Below are 21,810 nucleotides of genomic sequence, written 5' to 3' on the forward strand. Positions count from 1 at the left end.
CAACAAAAAAAGCAATAACAAGATACACGATGAAATATGAGTGTAAACTATCTCGTAGTATTAAAAAATATTTCAAGAGATTTTAAGAAATCTAAAGAGTAAGAGAGAGGCAAGAGTGGGCATTGGACTGCTGGAAAATAAGGCTGGAAAAGTAGTAATGGGGAATAATGAATTGGCACAGGAACTGAATAGGTGCTTTCCATTAATTCACACAGTGCAAGACACCACTAGCATACCAGAACATCAAAAGAGTCAGGAGGCAGAAGTGAGTATAGTGCCCATTACTAAGGAGAAGGTGCTGGGGTTGTTGAAAGGCCTGAAGGTGGATAAATCACCTGGACCCAGATGGACTACACCCAGAGTTCTGAAGAAGATGGCTGAGGAGATTGTAGATGCATTAGTGGTGATCTTTCAGGTATCACTGGAGTCAGTGAGGACCCCAGAGGACTGGAAAATAGCGAATGTAACACCCCTTTTTAAGAACAGAGGGAGGCAGGTGATAAGAAACTTATAGGCTAGTTAGCCTGACCTTGGTCTTGGTAAGATATTAGAGTCAATTACTAAGGAGGAAATTGAGGAGCACTGAGAGGTGCAGGGTAAAGGAGGGCTGGGTCAACACAGCTTCATCAAGGGTCCCAATACTTGACAAATCTATTCAAATTATTTGAGGAGGTAATGAGCCAGTTAGGTAAAGGAGAGCCAGTGAATGTGACCTGTTTACTTTTTACTCCCTCTCCGTTTTATCTTGTGAAAGTCCCTACTGTCTTATATTTCTGGTTAGTTTACTCTCCTATCTTTTTTTTTTACAATTTTTAATTCAATTTTATTGGTGGCTTTTTCTGGTTGCTAAAACAATCCCAGTCCTCTGATGTATCCTGAGCCACCTTTGGTACACCAGGGATTAATGATTGGTGCTGAGATGTTTTCCGATGAAGGGTACTTCAGTTGAAATTTTGAATTGCTTCCTTAAATTTTGCCACTGATTATTTACCACCTTTTTTGACTATTTACCTAATCAACCTTAACTGTCTCTCCTGTCTTCTTTGTTTAACTGGCTATGTTTAAGTTTAATACTTTGTAATTGGTATGCGTTACTTCCATACCATGGACAACATGATCATAATGGTTAGTCTGGCTCTTGAAGTGAATGATTTGTAGTATGGAAGGAGATACCAGAAGTCATGTTGTCATTGACAACATCAACTAAATGGAACAATCTTAAAGGGGAAAGCAGCAATGAAGAGGCCTATGGATTTAAATGTTTTGAGATTAGATTAGATTAGATTCCCTACAGTGTGGAAACAGGCCCTTCGACCCAACCAGTCCACACCGACCCTCCAAAGAGAAACCCACCCAGACCCATTTCCCTCTGTCTAATGCACCTAACACTAGGAAATGTTGTGAACAAAGCAACCTCATTTTATTTTATTATTAGAGAATTTGAGTATAAAAGCAAGAGATTTGATAGAGGTGCTCAAAAACATGAATGATTTTTGTGAATAAAACAGGTGAAAGTATTTCAGGAGCAACATGAGGTCATAAATTGTTGGTTTTGCTGATAACCTAGAGAGGTGACATGAAGGAACTTCTTTTAACTCAGCAACTTGTTGTGTTCTAGATTGCACTGCCTAGAAGAGAGATAGGACCAGATTTGGTGAGAACTTCCAAAGGAGAATTGAATAAACACTTGAATGAAAGAAAACATTGTAGGTCAATAGGAAAAGCGATCTGGTTGTGCAAAGAGTAGCAGCTCTGAGTCTGAGTCAGAAGGACTTGATGGTCAAGGAAGGTGTGTTCATAATGTGACCAAATAGATTGAGGATCAACTAGTACACACATCCATCATATTCCAGTGGAGGGCAGTAAGAATGAGAGAAATTCCTGATCAGCCCTCTGATGGAAAGGAATTGGAGCTTCTTTCATCACTATCCATAGCTACAGGTTACAACAGGCAAGTAAAAGCATTACTTACCACAGCTTTGGGGATCCAGATGGTTCAGTTGGCTAGACAGGATCAGGTTGATACAAACAGCAACCCGGAGTTCAATTTCTGTCCCGGCCAGAGTGGATTTGGGACCTGCTTCCTTACCCTGCCTGTGGTAGAGATCATAGCACTATATGTTGGTACTGCGTTTGGGCAGAGTATTCAGGGAAGAAGATTGAGAAAGAGCAGGGAAGTGAAATGAATTGAATAACCCAACCAAAGAGTCAGCACTGACACAATGGGTTAATTGACCACCTCTACTGCCTAATTCTCTGATTTTATGATGACCCTGCCCATGAGGAATATTGAACAAGTAAGCATTATTCATAACGATCAAAATAAGGCATAAAATCATTAAAGGATTGCTCGATAGAACATTTCATTGTTCAAATAATTTCAATATATTGCAAAATGCAAGTACCCTGTCCCTTAATTTATTGAATAAAAATTTAAGGTCTAGTGATACACAGCATCTTAAAGTCATAGATCATATGTTGTTTGGTTGTTCATTAAATTCTCTACCATTTACATGGTATTTAGGAGTTTTATAAAGTAGATTATTAGGCTATCCCATTGTCAATTTGTTTCATACCTTAATTGTGCAATGTTGTCTTCTATCCTTGATTTGTGTGGTTAGGCAAGGAGTTGGTGACAACAGGAGGTGGGATTTAAGAGTTTTCTAGTGAAGTCCAGGCACTTTTCTTTAATTTTCAGTAATAGATCACATATTACATTGTTTAATTGGATTAGAGTAAGTTTGTTACCTTGGAGCAATTTCAGGGCTCATTTCTGAATGTTTTCAAGCTTGCTTATATGCCATTTGATAAGGCCAACGTTCAAAACTGGTACTGTATATTCAACACAGGATCTGACAAAATTATTCAACATAGTGAATAGATCAATTTAAAATATGTTGTGATGCTTATGAAATGCAGCTCTGAAGTCTCCTTTCATGCACTTGGTAATCCATTTCATATCACTTCAAATACAGTTATTCTAATTTAATGAACTGTCGTTTCTGCAATCCTTAGCATTGTCTAAAGTTATGAGGGTTGCACTTGGAAAAACAGCTCCATAGCTTTGTGCCTCTTAAGGATTCAGTTCTTGTGATTCACTGTAACCTATTCATACAACAAAGTGATTGCTCCTTTCCCTGTGAGATGTACATTTTGATACTCGCATTCCAAGATGATCAGATAATTCACATATTTATAGCGATGAATAACCAAGATAATATTAATACAGGCATTGCTTATGATGGCTAAAAACATAATAAGGCCTAATTTCATTCCTAACATCCAGTATTATCAACTGGAAGCACTCCCTGCAGATCAAGCAGAATTTTGATTTGTCACGCAAGTCTAAGATTTGCTGTACATATGACAAGCTCACTCTGAATTGAAGGTGATTTAACTTTAGTATTTGAGGTGCCAGGCAAGCTGATTTGCAAATTGAAGCAAATCTATTTGATCCATGAGTTTTGATTGTGTTCTAGAAGAAAGCGGTCACATGAGCACATTCATTAATCAGCTTTGACACATTCATTGAGGGCTGCCTGAAATACTATTGACGTTCCAGAACAGGGCATTGCACGTTATTTAATTAAAATGGAACTATGATACTTTATTGTTCAAAGCAAAACAAATATTATGCATTTTAAATTCTCATTGATCTAATTTAAAATAATATTGCAAATACTTTTCAATAGGAAATGAAATTGAGTCCATAACAATGAATGTATTTTCCAAGGTTTTTTATTATGAAATGGATTATATTTTCTTTCAAGAAATTCAGTCCCCAGGTATTACTGGCTCAGTGTAACATCAAAGCTCTGAAAGTTATTTGTAATTATTTTGTAGTGCTTGTACAGTTCTTTCTTTTTCATGATTTGGAGGAGCTGGTGATTGAAGTTGGCCGGATAACCCAAAAGCTATTCTACTAAGAAATAATGAATGCCATTTAAAAAAAAGCTAAGAAGTCACACAACACCAGGTTATAGTCCAACAGGTTCATTTGGAGGCACTCACAACCACCTGATGAAGGAGCAGCGCTCCAAAAGCTAATGGCTCCAAATAAACCTGCTGGACTATAACCTGCTATTGTGTGATTTTTAACTTGTTTTTAATGGCATTCATTATTTCTTAGTAGAATAGTTTTTGGGTTCTCCATCCAACTTCAATTGTTATAGATAGCACAATGAAGGAGCAAACGTGAGGGTGGATTAAAACATTCCTTCAACCTCTTAAAGAGCTTTGAGATACTGAGGCTTTGGCTGAAACAAAAGGTGCAGATTTAATGTGAACGTTTTGAAGCTGTGAAGGGTGTTGATGGAGTGAATGTCGGCAAATCACATCCTGTTTCAGGAAAGTTCATTTTAACAATTGGGGTGAGAAAATGTTAGGAGAAATGAAATATTTTATTGCAAGCGTTATTTGATCTTTGGTTCTTTTAAGGCAAAAGTGAGTAAACTTATGTTTTCTTCCAATGATTGTATATTCAGAGCACAGACACTAATTTTGGATTGTTCAAGCCGAGTTGATGTTGTAGACACAATATTCTATGTGGGCACTTTGAAAATGTTTGTGGTTCCATCCCAATACTTTACAGAGGTAGCAGTGTTTTTCATTTGGTTTTGAAAATGTGTGCATGAATGCGCTGGGTAGAAAGGAGTTCTATTCTCCAATTCTTTTTTTCTCTCAACCATCAATTTTATTATAATTAATGCTAATTAACACCACCCTTTCTAGAATACATTTGAGTTTAAAGAAGTTAAAGCTTAGAGTCAGTCCTTACTGGTTATGTACTCCTCTCCATTGGCCAGAATTATTTGGAATGCATTGATATGCTGTATAGACCTCCTGTGTCTCTGCTTGCTTTCCTGCTTTGAAATTACAGTTCAGATTTTCCAGTCTCTTTCTAGCCTATTTGGTTTTTCACTATGAAGCCTTCCTGTAATGTTAGACTTCTTATGAACAACTAAGTAATGGGACCCCACTTGGTTGGAAAGGGCTGTTGCTATATGCTCTCTAGTGTGACACAATGTGTGGAATTTTTTCCTCACTGCTATGGCAACAGGGGTGGTGAGATAAGTGAATGAATAAGGAAAGAATGAAGAGAATCAGATTCTCAACATCCAGAAAAGCTTGGACGATTGTCCCAAGCCTTTAAGAATGACTTCAGTGCCTCTCTTTTGAGTGGCAGCTACCTTATCTCCTTACATTTGCACATTATAACTCTTCACCCCCAACTTGCATTATTTGCATCACACTTCCACTTCTCTACTTTAAGAAACTAGTGGCACAAAAATCTGACAGGTAAAGCAGAGAGGGTACCTGACAGCCGCAGCTTGCTGAATGCCTGTGCAAGGCATCACCAAACTGTTTCTACTGCATTACATCCCCACAATTTTCAGAACTGTCATTCTCCTTTGTGCATGTAGGCGAACAGGAGGCTGGAAGAACACAGCAAGCCAGCAGCATTAGGATGTGGAGAAGTCAATGTTTCGGGTGTAACGTCCTCCTTAATGCATGCAACTGGACATTGGACAGCTCCTAGACTCACCACCTCATCATACCTGCTCTCAAAGCAACTTAGCCACCACTTCAGGCCTTCAGCCTCTAATTTGGAGTTGATGGACTTGTATACTTCTGCCAGGGTGCTTTGTGTTAAGGGGCAATCACATATCGTCTGCAATTACAAGATGGTTTAGTAAACCTCCTCACTATACTCCATCACCTTGATAAATTGTTATGATATCTCTACCTTAATTAGTTTGTATAGTTTTGGATTACTTATTTCTTTGGTTAGATACTCAACGTGTGACTCTTACACCTATCATGTCATTGCAGTCATTTGGTTTGTCTGCAGCACCACCTTATTTTTAACTTTTTGTAATTATCTCTCTCTGCCACATTTAGTCAGATTATAGGTCACCCCATTCACTTGTTATTCAGCTGTTGGCACTTTACTCACACTGTCTGACACTTTTGATCAGCTGCAGAGACTTATTATTCAACTGTCCACTCACACCATTTGTATGATCTTTTGATCTCTCTGCCTATAAATTCTATCTGTATTTCTCTCTTACTTCACCTGACAATTGGCTTTTCAAATAAACCTGCTGCACTTTAATCTGGTTTCGTGTGAATTCTGACTTTGTTCTGACACAGGTTTATCTGCAAGTAACTGGTCTCCAACTATATCTCATCTTCATAAAATTAATCTTTCTTCTATTTAGAACTTTCATTCCTCACCCATCCTTTACCCTATTCTAATACCTATCCTAAATCCATTCAAGTTACGGTCACTATCTCCAAATGTTCCTCAACTGATACACCTTCCTCCTGAGCAAGCTCACTTCCAAATTCAGTCCAGAACTGCACCCTTCCTTTTTGGTCTTTTTTTGTATTGCCTAAAAAGATGTTTTCCTAAATCAAATTCACAATTTTTTCTCCCACAAAAACTATCTCAGTTAATATTCGAGTGGTTCAAATCCCATACCTTTACTGCCTTATATTTTGCACTTCTCCGAAATTTGAATTTATATTTGATTTTTGATCCCTGCCAGACTGTTTGGGGGCCTGTAGTACACACTGAACTACATGTTTACTCCTTCAGACAGAGATATCTGAATCTGTCGACAAAGATAAAATTATAGTGATTGTTCACGTTTATTTCTACAGCGCCAATCCTTCTTATTCAATACAATGTGCTTTACCTTTGAATTGGAGGGTGTCGTTTTGCCCATAAGTTGAGACTAGAATCAGGCTTTCAAAAATGACAAACATGCAGCAAAGTTCTGAGAAGATTGTGAGAAGAAGATGATTAACATAAGAACATGGGGCAGCACGGTGGCTAGGGGCAGCATGGTTGCTCAGTGGTGAGCAGTGCTGCCTCACAGCACTGAGAACCCAAGTTCCATTCCAGCCTCGTGTGACTGTCATCATGGAGTGTGCACATTCTCCTCATGTTTGTGTGGTTTTGCTGTGGTTTCATCCTTGAGTCCAAAGATGTGCAGGTTAGGTGGACTGGTCATGATAAAGTTTCCATAGTTTCCAGGGATGTGTAGGCTAGGTGGATTAGCCATGGGAAATGTGGGATTAGATGGGTAGGGTAGGGGGGATGGATCTGAGTGGGATGGTCTTTGGAGAGTCAGTGTGGACTCAGGCCAAATGACCTGCTTCCATCCTTTAGGGATTCGATGAACACTCAAGCAAGAACAAGGAATGGTCCACTTGGCCCTTCCAGCCTGCTTCACCATTCAATAAGATCATTGGTGATTTGCTTTCAACCTTCACTCTACATTCTACATAACACTAATAATCTCTCATTCCCTTGGTAATCAAGAATCTGTTCAACTCTGCTGGAAAGACATTTCAAGATTTTACATCCACTGCCATTTGAGGAAGAGATTTCCAGAAACACTCAACCTTCTGAGAGGGAAAAAACAGTTCCTCATCTCTGCCTTAAATGGGTCTGCAGGAAGATTCTGCAGGTGAAGGTGGAGAAGATTCAATTTGAAGCCAAGTTGCAGGACAGCATGATTTGGCCTTTCTGTTTTATTATTATGTGAATATAGATAATGTTTATTGTGAATGGTTGTAATTCACCTTAATATAAATGTGAACCTTTGGAAACCATTCTAAACCAAATTGAGCTAATACAGTAGTAACTTCTGCCTTTAGAGGAATCTATTGAAAGACATGTAAATCTGATCTAGATGGTAAAGATATTTTCACTGTTGCAGTTGTGGGTCTGACTATTGTACAAGCAGAAATAGAGCAGTGTGAAGTAAGTAATTTGTTCAAATTAACGTCCAAATAATCTGTCTCTCATTGCAGTATTCCATTTTAATCCATCATTTTGGTGATTCTCTTTTCTTTTTAATCCTTTTAAACATAATGGATGACTCACATCCCATTTTAAAATCACCAAATAAATAGCTTTGTATATTATTATGTGTTTGTATTGAAATAAAACGCGAAGTAAAATTATTGTAATTATCCCCTGGGTTGTGGGCGTTGATCAGCTTAACATGATTACTTGTTCTTCTCTATAAAGTGTGCGTTTTACAGGCTGGCAATTTGACATTTATGTTACAATACAAAAACACAACATTTAAACAGCCAGGTGGTAGAGTAATGATATAACTCAGTTGAGCTGTCATAGAAATATAGAATGTTGGGTGGGAATTCGATTGTATTTTGTTTGCTTTGTTTCTGTATTTTCATGTTGTAACTGGAAGTCCACAATTAGTGACAGGAAGATCTGTTTGTTGCTATGACATTAGCTATTGTAACCCAATCTATTAGGATGAAGGATTTGTCTTGGTTCTTTTTTACATAATATGCAAGATGATTGAACAACATACTCTTGATACTTTAATTCATTTTCTCTCCTTCATCATGAATGCAGTTTTCCAAAAATAGGGTTAAGATTTATATTTAGTTGAAATAGAAGGCAATTACTCCACTTTGGTCAATCTCACTCCAACCTGTTCTAATTTCCAATCTACACAATGGACGGCAAGCATCTTCTCTGTGTTTTACCCTGAAATGGAGACCAACTACAACTGACTGTTATTGCATGTTTGCACTTTGCTTCTCTGTATGCAAAATGTTGCTACCAGGATTGTCAACGAGAGGAGTATTAGAATTAGTTTCACTAAGTAAAACAAAACACTAGTTTGGCAGAGGCCTATTATAATCAAGGCTTTCAAGAGGAATTTGGATGACAATCTGAAGGGAGAGAGAATCTGTAGAGGGAGCCAACATGGAAATGACAGGCCAAGAGGCCTCCTTTGAGCCTGTAACTATTCAATTATTGCAGCAGTAATGCAGCTTCACTTGTAATTTTCAAAAAGTATTTTGAAACTTGTACTTTCTACACTGTACAGATAATGCTAAAGCAATTTCATTCAGGGGCCACTTTTTTTTAATAATTCAGGACTTTTCTCAAAGCAATTGAGAAAAGTCTCACAAGCTTGATTGAGTTTTTTGAAGACGTAACAAAGCGGATTGATGAGGACAGAGCGGTGAATGTGATCTATATGGACTTCAGTAAGGCGTTCGACAAGGTTCTCCATGGGAGACTGGTTAGCAAGGTTAGATCTCATGTAATACAGGGAAATCTAGCCATTTGGATACAGAACTGGCTCGAAGGTAGAAGACAGAGGGTGGTGGTGGAGGGTTGCTTTTCAGACTGAAGGCCTGTGACCAGTGGAGTGCCACAAGGATCGGTGCTGGGTCCACTACTTTTCATCATTTATATAAATGATTTGGATGTGAGCATAAGAGGTCCTGTCAGTAAGTTTGCAGATGACACCAAAATTGGAATGTAGTGGACAGTGAAGAAGCTTACCTCAGATTACATCTTGATCTTTATCAGATGGGCCAATGGAATGAGAAGCGGCAGATGGAGTTTAACTTAGATAAGTGTGAGGTGCTGCATTGTGGGAAAGCAAATCTTAGCAGGACTTATACACTTAATGGTAAGGTCCTAGGGAGTGTTGTTGAACAAAGTGACCTTGGAGTGTAGGTTCATATCTCCTTGAAAGTGGAGTCGCAGGTAGATAGGATAGTGAGGAAGGCATCTGGTGTGCTTTGCTTTATTAGTCAGAGTATTGAGTACAGGAGTTGGGAGGTCATGTTGCAGCTGTACAGGACCTTGGAATATTGCATGCAATTCTGGTCTCCTTCCAATCGGAAAGATGCTGTGAAACGTGAAAGGGTTCAGAAAAGATTTACAAGGATGTTGCCAGGTTTGGAGGATTTGAGTTACAGGGAGAGGCTGAACAGGCTGGAGCTGTTTTCCTGGGACATTGGAGGCTGAGGGATGACCTTATTGAAGTTTATAAAATTATGAGGGGCATGGATAGGATAAAAATACAAGGTCTCTTCCCTGGGGTGGGGGAGTCCATAACTACAGGGTATAGGTTTAGATTGTGAGGAGAAAGATATAAAGAGACCTAAGGGGCAACGTTTTCACGTAGAGGGTGGTGCATGTATGGAATGAGCTGCCAGAGAAAGTGCTGGAGGCTGGTACAATTGCAACATTTAAAAGGCATCTGAATGGGTATATGAATAGGAAGGGTTTGGAGGGATATGAGCCGGGTGCTGGCAGCTGCGACTAGATTGAGTTGGGATATCTGGTCAGCATGGACAAGTTGGACAGAAGGGTCTGGTTCTGTGCTGTACATCTCTATGACTCCAGTAGAGACAATTGAGTATATGAGTTAGGAGGTCATGTTGCAGCTGTACAGGAGATTGGTGAGGCCACTTTTGGAATATTGTGTGCAATTCTGGGTTCCCTCCTATAGGAAGGGTGTTGTGAAACTTGTATATATTTTTTGAACCCGTTCAAGGATGTTGCCAGGGTTAGAGGGTTTGAGCTGTAGGGAGAGAATGAACAGGCTGGGGGTGTTTTCTTGGAGTGTTGGAGGCTGAGGGGTGACCTTATTAGGGTTTATAAAATCATAAGGGGCATGGATAGTGTAAATAGACAAGGTATTTTCCCTGAGTTGGGGGAGTCCAGAACTAGAGGACATAGGTTTCGGATGAGAGGGGAAAGATTTAAAAGGGATCAAAGGGGCAACTTTTTCATACAGAGGGTGGTGCATATGTGGAATGAGCTGCCAGAGGAAGTGGTGGAGGCTAGTACAATTACAACATTTAAAAGGCAACTGAATAGGAAGGGTTTTGAGGGATATGAGCCAAGTGCTGGCAAATGGGACTAGATTAATTTAGGATAGCTGGTCAGCATGGACGAGTTAGACCAAGGGTCCGTTTCCATGCTGTACATCTCTCTGACTCTTTTACATTCTTGCCACTAGAAGCGTATCTACAGGCAGACCCTTAAATTCTAGGAACTTGCATACTGTCTGTACTTAGTGACTGCGTACAACCTGCCCATGGGTAGTAGCACAGGCACCCACGCTATGCTAATCTCTTGCTACAAGTAAAAGAAAACCTCTATATGACAAACCATGTAACTTTAGCTTAAAATTCTTAAATCACAACTCTTCTCCATTTTCAATTATTGCATATTTTCTCGGACCAAAATAATAAGAGTCAGGATTCTTGTTGAATTGTTTCAGAAAGTTCTTATAGCTGTCATGGAAGTGTGTACCATGGGCAATTTCTGCTCGACAGGTTTTTCCTGACTGAAATTAAGTGATTAAAATAAATGAATTAAAGGAATGAGGTTTTATTGCTGAGATATGTTTACTCCAGTTACCTTCTTAAACAAGGGAACCAGAGTATATATATCTTTCTAGCAGGATTCTTTGACTAAACCTCAATCATCACAGCTAAACAGGTTTTTAAAAAAAATTTCAATTCTACCCTGTCAGTAGAAAAATAAACATGAACTGCTACTAGCCTATAATTTGTTTGATTGCTGAACAGGTTTGATCTGTCTTGTTTTCTGAACACAGCCTAAGTTGGCATCTCAAGTAGTTTGTGTTCTTAAACAGTTTGCTCACGCATATGTGAGACTACACAAGTACCTGTATTGATCATTTCCCAGCAGTAACTGTCTGTAAATACAAGTAACTGATCATTTGCTTGGATGCTACCTCTGCATAGAATTTGATTTTACCTATAGGTTTTCATGCCAGGTCAAGGATAAACTTTTTAAAAAAGCAACAATTAAATCTTCTATTTGAAATAGATTGTTTCTGTGGCCTTGATGAATGTCTGGAATTTGATTCTGTTCCAAACATACTGCAATACAGAGGAACCTTGATTTCCAAATACCAATTATCCAAATATCAGATTATCGAAAGGAAATCTCAAGGTCCCGATAGAAACATTACATCAAAGACATGTTTCCAACAGTGATTAAACAGGCACCGTCTCCAAATGACTGACCTCCTGCCCACCCTCTCTCTCCCCACACTTTCCCTGGAGTTCTACACAGGGGTGCACCCTAAACCCCACCCCCCCTTTCACCAGGTAATCGCTCCAATATTGTCCTGTACAGGGAAAATGTGGAACCTGTCAGAACGTTGTAGTAAAAAGTTGTGTTTGTGTGTGTTTGCTATTTGGAGACTTACCCCTCGCAACAGTCTTGTTGTTGGTGTACAGTCCGGCTGCCCCAGAGAGGGGGTGGGGGCGGACAGGGGGGCCACAGGGGTGGGGGGTGGTATTGGACAGGGTTGGGGACGGCCGGGGGGACGGTATTAGACATGGGTGTTGGATGGGGTGGAGGCGGTGTTGGATGGGGTGGGGGTGGTATTGGACACGGGTGGGCCAGGGGGGCAGTGTTGGATGGGGTCAGGCTGGGGTTGGCGCACTGTGTGCTGCTGCCTCATCTCCTGAATGGGGAGCAGACTTTGAAAACTCGCGCCCCAGAGGAAAGGGATTTAATCGACTAACTGAATAGTCGATCATCTGAACAAAGTAGTGCCCGCCCATCTCATTTGGATAATCAAGGTTCCTCTGAGTTTATTCAAGACAATGCAACCAGGAACTTGTGAAATAAAATAGAAAATGCCGAACTTGTTGAAAGTTTACATCTGACCTGTTGGCTCCTCTCTCTTATTCCAATGCAGAGTGAGCTGTTGTGCATTACCTGTATTTTCTGTTTATTTTAGATTTGCAGCATTTGACATTTTCCTCTTGACAATCCTCATTGTTGTGCTGTTTTACAAATCTGTCACTTTCTGTCAGTATTCCTTAATCTTTCATGACTGGTAATCTGAGGAAAAGATTACAAAATCAGGTTTCAGTGTGGTTGCCATCTTATACAGTATGGGACGAGGTTTACATGGTGATGCCACATGGATATGAAGTACTCTACATCCAAGTACACTGTGACTAATTACTAAAAGGACTCTATTTGGATTATAAATATCTATCAATCTGTTTTAAAATAAACAGTTGATCTAGCATCAATTCAAGTTTATGGAAAAGAAATCCAAACATAAACTACTCTTGATATGTTTTATGCTGATCTTGAACCTCAGGGCCTAAGTGATGGAAACTATATAGCAATCCATTTTTTAATTTGTCTTTTGAAGTGGCAGAATTTGAACAGCAGAAAAGCTAGCCTTGGCTCTCATATTCAAGATATTGAAAGGTAGTTATTTATGGTGTGCACTCCTTGTACTGGACTTAATGACAACTTACATATAAATAGGTACACAACCATGAGATATTAGTTTTGTATTTCAGATAACTGTAAATCTCTCCACACACCACACACCCTACAATTTAGAAAGAAACAGTAGACTATTTCAGTTGGGTCATGGGCAATCCAATTTGGTTAACCAACTAATTTTTGTTCCAGAATGATATAACAATTTATTGTGACAATTCTCGTTTTGTATACTGCACCTGAACAGCATTTCACTGAGCATCTGATAGTAATCTCACTCAGTTGTGTAAAGGCATGTTACAATTTTTTTTCCAACATTCATTGCCAAATGGTGTTGTGCATCTTTATGCCACCTCCAACCAAGGTCAGTGTATTGACATACCCATGTGTTTCATCTATGTCCCCAGAAAAAAAACCGAGCAAATCTGACCTAATAACCAGCCTTAAGATGTGACTAATGCATTGTTCCTGATTCATAATAGATTCTAGCATTTCTCTATCTGTCTTCCTTTCAAGCTCTGGCAGAGTCTGGCCCTATAAACATAACCATGCCAACTGGTGCTGGTAGATTGAATCTAGATTTGCCAGGTTTGAGATATGTAAAACTAAAGACACACTCTGTCCCAATCAGCGCTGTGTGTGTCTTTCCTTACACCAAAGGGACCCATGGTGATTCAGGAATGTGGCTCACCACCACTATCTCGAGGGCAATTAGGGATGGACAGTAAATACTGACCTTGCCAGTGATTTCCATATCTTGTGAATGATTTTAAAAATATTGTTTAACTCTTTCGTCCTTACCGTTGATCTAAAATCTCCACTGCTGGTGTAGTTGTTTGCAGTGGTAGTTGGCCTCATTCACACTCCAGATTTAGCCAGCTTTTCCTCACAGATTGAGGAAACATGTACAGTGTTATAATGCAACACTTGGCATCAAAGTCACCAATCATCTATGAGCAGAGCTCATTTTAATCTAGCCCACCCACCTAGCAGTTTATCAATAGAAAGTAACGTCTAGTGGGTTGCAAAGAAGTGTCTAAACCAATTTTCACTTCTTCTGAGTTTGATGACCTTAATTTCAAGATTACTTAAAAGAAACAATGCCTAGGGTGCTTGTTCTGATTCTAAATCATGGATAAGTATCTGACACCTGAAGTAATTAGATTGCTTTGATTGTATTATATCCTTATTAGTTAGCTGTTAATACTATCTACATTTATTGTGAATTATCTTTCTGTAACTAGGTAATGTTTTAGATCCTTCATAAAACAAAGTCAACGCTTGAAATGACAATGCAGTATTTTACACCAGCTTTACCAAAATTGTTCAGCAATGTGTTGATATTTCGATGCTTTTCAGGTCAGTTAAATCAGAAGAACTGGGTGAAGAAATATCCAATTTGCTCTGGTCCTAAACAATCCCCCATCAATATAGATGATGGTTTTACTCAAGTCAACATGAATTTTCGAAAATTGCTGTTTGAGGGCTGGGACCGTGAATCCAGTGGAAATACAGTCATTCACAACAATGGGAAAACAGGTATTTGCCTTATTTCCATTTAAAATATCACAGCTACATTTCAAGGTACTTTCCCCTGTATTTGGGACTGATCTGTTACAGTTGAATTAGAATAAAGTTACCTTTACTATTTTTCACCCCCCCCATTTACTTGGGATGCCTTATTGCTGAAATTTGTTCTACAAGCATATTTCCTTGTTTTAATAACACACCCGATGTACTTACAACAGGATAACTAATGTCAAACACCTTTTATTCTTCATCTTCAGTGGAAATGAATTTGACAGATGAATATTACATAAGTGGTGGTGGTATGAAGTCCAGATACAAAGCAGGCAAGATAATGTTCCACTGGGGCAAGTGTAATGCAACAGAAGGATCAGAACATACCATAGACGGACAAAAATTTCCATTGGAGGTGATTTGCTTTTATTTTAATATTTGATCTAATATATGTATATATATTTTCTAAATTTATGTATTTAATATACAAAAGGTACCTGCGTCGATTTTCTGAAGAAAACTGGTCTAGACTCTACCTGAGACTTGAAACTCCAAGACTCAGCACATCCACATTGCATTTCAATGTTACAATTTATTGAAAGAAAGAAGGAAACTTTAAATTGAGTGTTATCTTAGTGTATGAACATAAGTAAAATCAGACATAAAACAAAGCAAAGAACTGTGGATGCTGAAGATCTGAAAGCTAAACAGAAATTGCTGAAGAAACTCAGCAGGTCTGGCAGTACCTGTGGAGAAAAAGCATAGTTGATGTTTCAGATCCAGTGACCCTTCTTCAGAAACAGCAGAAACTCAAGTTGGGTCTTTTTCCCGAGTACGGAAATTCCATTGCTTGGTATGTAGGGTATGAGGGGCCATGGGGCATTGTGAAAGGATGTAACTTTGCACTGCAAGCATGCATTAAGACCTTTAGAATTTACCTTTCAAAAGCTCTAGACCATGGCTCTCAACCTCTGAGGGACTGTGAACCACAACGTTTTGAAAACGTTGGCTTGACTTCATGTAAATTATGGAAAATCGGGAGATTCTTATCCCTGCAATGTAGGGTTGAGAGGGCACAGTGTGTGCTTGCAACCTGCAGCTTATCCTACATTGGTAAAACAAGGGGCGTCACGAATGGGGCCCGGAATTCTGGAATAAGATTGCAGGCTTCATTTTAATTGATCCGCAAAGCTTCCTAACTCCGAACAAAAATCTAGTGCATCCTTCCCTTGGTAAGGAAACCCTACCACACCCTTAGAACTATCCCGCAGTGTATTATAGTCAATGGGGCAATTTAAGTACAGTCAACTGCTGGTTTGCCAATTTATTTGGGATAGTTCCCTTTCTACTTCTTAAAAACAAATTTTCTACTCTTAGTCAGATATTTTTATTTCTTCCTGTGCTTCTTCCTTTCTCATTTTTAAATTTAACCTAATAATGTCCTATTGGCTCAGTGTAGGTTGGTTAGCTTAGATGGTTAGACTGTGGTGCTGATATTAGCAAGGCCATGGGGTTCAATCCCTACAGAGACCAGCTATAGCATTGAGGTTTGCCCTTGCTGGGTCTGTGTTTGTCATTGCTTTTGAGATCCAAAGGGAATTCATGGAATGCTTACAGGATGGTATTTGAAACAGCTTGTGATGGAGCCCACAAGGGAGCAGGCTTTTTTGGATTCAGTGCTATGTAATGAGACAGACTTTATAAAAGATCTTAAGTTAGGGAACACTTAGGAGGCAGCGATCATAATATGGTAGAGTTCAGTCTCAGTTTGAAAGAGAGAAGACAAAATTGGATGTAATGGTGTGACAGTTAAATAAAGGTGATTACAAGGGCATGAGAGAGGAACTGATGAAAGTCGACTGGAAGCAGTGGGGAAGACAGCAGAGCAACAATTGTGGGAGTTTCTGGGTGTAATTGAAGACACAGTTCGGAGGTTCATCCCAAAGAAAAGAAAGATTATCCAGGGCTGGGGAGCAGAGGGAGGGATTAGAAACCATGGCTGACAAAGGAACTTAGGAAATGTATCACAGAAACAGAGAGAGCAGTGGAAAATCGAAAGATTGGGAAGGCAACAAAAACCATCAGAGGATAACAAAGAGAGAAATAAGGAAGGAGAGGATCAAATATGAAGGTAGGCTAGCCAGTAACATTAGAAAATGATGGTAAAAGTTTCTTTCAATACATAAGAAACAAACGAAAGGCAAAAGACATTGGGCCGCTCCAAATTGATGCTGGAAGGCTAATGATGGGAGATAAGGAAATAGCTGAAGAACTTAGTAAGTACTTTGCGTCAGTCTTCACAGTGGAAGACATGAGTAATATCCCAACAATTAAGGAAAGTTAGGAGACGGAGTTGAATATGGTAACCATTACAAAAGAGAAAGTGCAAGAAAAGCTAAAAGGTCTAAACAAAGATAAATCTCTCGTCCCCGATGGGCTACATCCGAGACTTCTGAGGGAGGTGGCTGGTGTAATAGCAGAGGCATTGGTTGTGAGCTTTCAAAAGTCACTGGAGTCAGGGAAAGTCCATTATGATTGGAAGAATGCTTATATTGTTCCCCTCTCAGCCTAAACCCATGCCCTCGAGTTCTGGATTCCCCCACCCCAGGGAAAAGACTTTGTCTCTTTACCCTAACCAAGCCTCACATGACTTTCTAAACCTCTATAAGGTCCCCCCTCAGCCTCTGATGCTCTAAGGAAAACAGCCCTAGTATATTCAACCCTCCCTTTAGCTGAAATCCTCCAACCCTGGCAACATCCTTGTAAATCTTTTCTGAACCCTTTCAAGTTTCACAACATATTTCCGATATGAAGGAGACCAGAATTGCACGCAATATTCTAAAAGTGGCCTAACCAATGTATTGTAAAGCTCAACATGACCTCCCAACTCCTGTAGTCAATACGCTGACCAATAAAGGAAAGCATACTAAGTGCCTTCTTCACTATCCTGTCCACCTGCGACTCTACTTTCAAGGAGCTATGAGCCTGTACTCCAAGGTCTCTTTGTCCAGCAACATTCCTAGGACCTTACCATTAAGTGCATCAGTCCTGCTAATATTTTCTTTTCCAAAGTGCAGCACCTCTCATTTATTTAAATTAAACTCCACCTGCCACTCCTCAGCCCATTGGCTCATCTGATCAAGATCCCATTGTAATCCAAGGTAGCCTTCTTCGCTGTCCACTACACCTCCAATTTTGGTGTCATCTGCAAACTTATTAAGTATACCTCTTAAGCTCACATCCAAATCATTTATATAAATGATGGAAAGTAGTGGACCCAGCACCGATCCTTGTGGCACTCCACTGGTCACAGGCCTCCAATCTGAAAAACCACCCTCCACCACCACTCTCTGTGTTCTACTTTTGAGACAATTCTGTATCAAAATCTATCTAGACTTGCAAAAGGCCTTTGATAAGGTGCCTCACAGGAGACTGCTGAGTAAGATGAGGGCCCATGGTGTTCGAGGTAATCTTCTGGCATGGATTGAGAATTGGCTGTCTGACTAAAGGCAGTGAGTTGGGATAAAAGTTTCTTTTTCAAAATGGCAGCTGGTGACAAGTGGTCTCCCGCAGGGTTCAGTGTTGGGGCCGTAGCAGTTCACTTTATATATTAATGATCTGAATGAAAGGACTGGGGGCATTCTGGTGAAGTTTGCCGATGATAAGAAGTTAGGTGGACAGGCAGATAGTACTGAGGAGCTGGTGAGGCTGCAGAAAGATTTAGACAGTTTAGGAGATTGGTCCAAGAAATGGCTGATGAAATTCAGTGTGAGCAAATGCGAAGACTTGCACTTTGGAAAAAAGAATACAGGCATGAACTATTTTCTAAGTGGTATGAAAATTCGTAAAGCCAAAGTACAAAGGGATCTAGGAGTTTTATCCAGGATTCTCTAAAGTTTAACTTGCAGGTTGAGTCTGTGATTAAGAAAGCAAACGTAATGTCATTCATCTCAAGGAGGGTTGGAATATAAAAGCAGCGAATTGCTTCTGAGACTTTATAAAACTCTAGTTAGGCCCCATTTGGAATACTGTGTCCAATTTTGGGCCCCTTGTCTCAGGAAAGACATACTTACACTGGAGCGTGTCTAGCGGAGATTCACATGAATCATCCCTGAAATGGTAGGCCTAACATACGATGAATGACTGAGGATCCTGGGATTGTATTCATTTGAGTTTTGAAGGTTGAGGGGAGATCTAATAGAAGCTTACAAGATAATGCATGGCTTCGAAAGGGTGGATGCTAGAAAGTTGTTTCAGTTAGGCAGGGAGAATATGCCTCATGGGCACAGCCTTAGAAATAAAGGGGGTCAATTTAGAACAGAAATGAGAGACATTTCTTCAGCCAGAGAGTGGTGGGCCTGTGGAATTCATTTGCATGGAGCACAGTGGAGGCCGGGACATCAAGGCAGAGATTGATAAATTCTTGCAAGGAATTAAGGGAAACAGGGAGAGTGCGAGTAAGTGAAGTTGAAATGCCCATCAGCCATGATTAAATGGCGGTGTTGACTCAATGGGCTGAATGGACTTACTTCCACTCCTATGTCTTATGGTCTTATGGTCTCCTAGATCATCCCCTGCCATTACATTGTTTATTTGCTCAAAACCTGGAACCAAGTCCACCATCACCCTTTTCTTTTCTGACCTGTTAAGATTTTCAAACATCTTCCATTTGAACGGCCATTTTTAAATGGATTATTCATCAAAGACCCACTCTTATTTAAATTGTAATACTGCATAACACAAAATCTGGACGTGCTGCAAGTTAAGGGTATTTTTAGTCACATCTCTGGCCACCACTCCCAGGTTACTCTTGACTGTAGCGACTTAAGTCATGGCCCTCTCATTTTCACATGTTTGGCCAGCCATTTCAAAGGCGTTCATGAACCACAATGATCTAGCAAGCATTCCTATAAATGTGGAAGGTACTACCTTCTTTGACACATACTTCAGACAATTAAAATTTCAAAATATCCTTTCTAGTTTGCTTGCTTATCCCTTCTGCTAAGTTCTTTTCACTGCTTGGTAGTCTGTAAGACATTGCTAATGCTCCCTGTCTCATTTATCACTTTGGCCAAATAAATTTAACTTTTGCGCCATCCCCATCTCTGTTTTCTAATAGTGTAGTGAAATCTTTTGATGAAATGAGAAGCAATGAAATCCATTGCTAGTCCTTTCTACTCTTTTTCTGTTTAATATTTTGTAACCATTCAGTTTCATTCTACTGTCTAAATTTGGGTCAGGACATGTTAGTCATTAACTGCCACCCATACAATTTTAATCGTACATTTTATTAGTTTTAATTGCACTACAGGAAGCCAAACCACCCCGTGGTTATTTGGTAATTATATCCAATATATTTTCTGATGCTGTTTTCCTTACATCTTTCCTAAGACTCCAATCCTGTTAAGTTGCTTTTCCTTTACATCTTCTTGTTTCTCTCTTCCCTTTAACACAGTCTCCACCAAATATCTCTCAGCAAGCACACTGATCACAGTTTTATTGACACTTTACTCACACTATTCGTACTTAGCTATTTGCACTCTTAATAACCTGGAATTATCTTTCGTTTGTCTCTCCACCTACATATTCTGTACCTGTGCACCCCTCTCCACTTCACCTGATGAAAGAGCAGCACTTCAAAAGCTTGTGATCTTAAATAAACTTGTTGGACTATAACCTGGTGTCCTGTGACTTACGACTTTGTCCACCGCATCTCTAATTCCCAGTTTTGTTTGGTAATGCTTAAAACCTTAATTAGTCCATAACCATTCCAGAACTGGCTTCAGCCTGCAAGGAATCTTGACCCTTGCGGTATTGCTACTTACTTTATTTTATAATCGCTGCAGTTTCCTTTTTGCAGATCCCCAAATATATATCTTTGTATGATATTGGTTCCATAGTGGACTCCACTTCCCAAATACTTCCTGCCTATTCCATAATATCCATTCCCTTTATAAATAGCTGACAAGGCACTACTTGGAGATGTTGTTTGTTGCTACAAAGTACTTAATTATATTGCTAACTACTGCTGGTCAATCCATCTCTTTCCTGCAGACAACCATTTGCTAAATGTTCCTGTAATATGGCTTCTGTTTGTCCTCTGAAGTTGTGTACATTGTTAACTACAAAAAAATTCAAAACGTAAAAGTACTATTAAAAAATGTCAAATCAAACTAAAGGTGGAATTTTCCCATCTTCTCAAGTGGCATGAGCAATGGAAAGAATTTTGGGAGAATATGCAAAGAGTGGAAATAAAAATCTGATTCACAAAATTGAGAAATAAATGTCCATTTTTCCCCTTAACATTTCAATGGTTTGAGGGGAGTCTCACTGGTAAGCAGTGAGCACCTTATTTCCACATATTTGCATGTCATTATTAGTTAATCTCACATGATTTGTATGAAGTTTGCGATTCTCTCAGGTATTGACGAGAAGTGAGGTAGTGCCAATTCCTGAAATAGAAGTCAGTGTTGTTACATGGAGGATGCAGCTCACCACTTGCTTCTTTGGTCCTTCCCTCATCATCTCCTCAGGGCTGTTACATGAATGAGATAGTGATAAGTATAGGAGGTACTGTCAATAAGTTTGCAGATGACATGGAAATTGGTGTGTGGTGAACAACGAGGTGTAAAGTTTACGATGCCAGGACAAACAGACAAGCTAGTCAGTGGCAAATGGAATCTAATGCATCACCTCACACTCTTCAGGATTTTGAGACATCTAACAAGGTGAGGGATTACATATTAATTGGTAGGACTCTAGGAAGTATAAAATTCAGAGAAACCTTGATGCACAAGCCCATGTGAGCTCCTTTTTTAAGACATAGAAACATAGAAAACAGAAGCAAGAGTAGGTCATTCTGATCTTTTGAGCCTGCTCCACCATTCAATATGATCATGGCTGATCATCCAACTCAGTACCCCATTTTGACGTTTTCCCCACACCCTTCAATCCCTTCAGCCTGAGGAACTATATCTAACTCCTTCTTGAAAACATTCAATGTATAGCCACAACTGCTTTCTGTGGTAATGAATTCTACAGGCTGCCACTCTCTGGGTGAAGACATTACTCCTTGTCTCAGTCCTAAAAAGCCCTTATCCTTAAGCTATGAACCCTGATCTGGACTCCCCCCATCATCAGGAGCATCCTTCCATATCTAACCTGTCCAGTTCTGTTAGAATTTTGTAGGTTTCTATGAGAGATCCCTC

General features: G+C 39.6%; 1 protein-coding gene across 5 annotated transcripts in view; it reads left to right on the forward strand.

The window, feature by feature from the left end:
• ptprz1a (protein tyrosine phosphatase receptor type Z1a) overlaps nucleotides 1-21,810 on the forward strand; it is a 255,622-nt gene that overhangs the window by 121,289 nt on the left and 112,523 nt on the right. For all 5 annotated transcript variants that reach the window (XM_060839467.1, XM_060839468.1, XM_060839469.1 and 2 more), the window contains exons 3-4: nucleotides 14,441-14,620; nucleotides 14,869-15,017. In XM_060839467.1, the coding sequence (XP_060695450.1) occupies nucleotides 14,441-14,620; nucleotides 14,869-15,017 (329 nt within the window). The remainder of the gene's footprint in view (nucleotides 1-14,440; nucleotides 14,621-14,868; nucleotides 15,018-21,810) is intronic.

Source organism: Hemiscyllium ocellatum, chromosome 19, assembly GCF_020745735.1.
Source record: "Hemiscyllium ocellatum isolate sHemOce1 chromosome 19, sHemOce1.pat.X.cur, whole genome shotgun sequence".
Lineage (NCBI taxonomy): Eukaryota > Metazoa > Chordata > Chondrichthyes > Orectolobiformes > Hemiscylliidae > Hemiscyllium > Hemiscyllium ocellatum.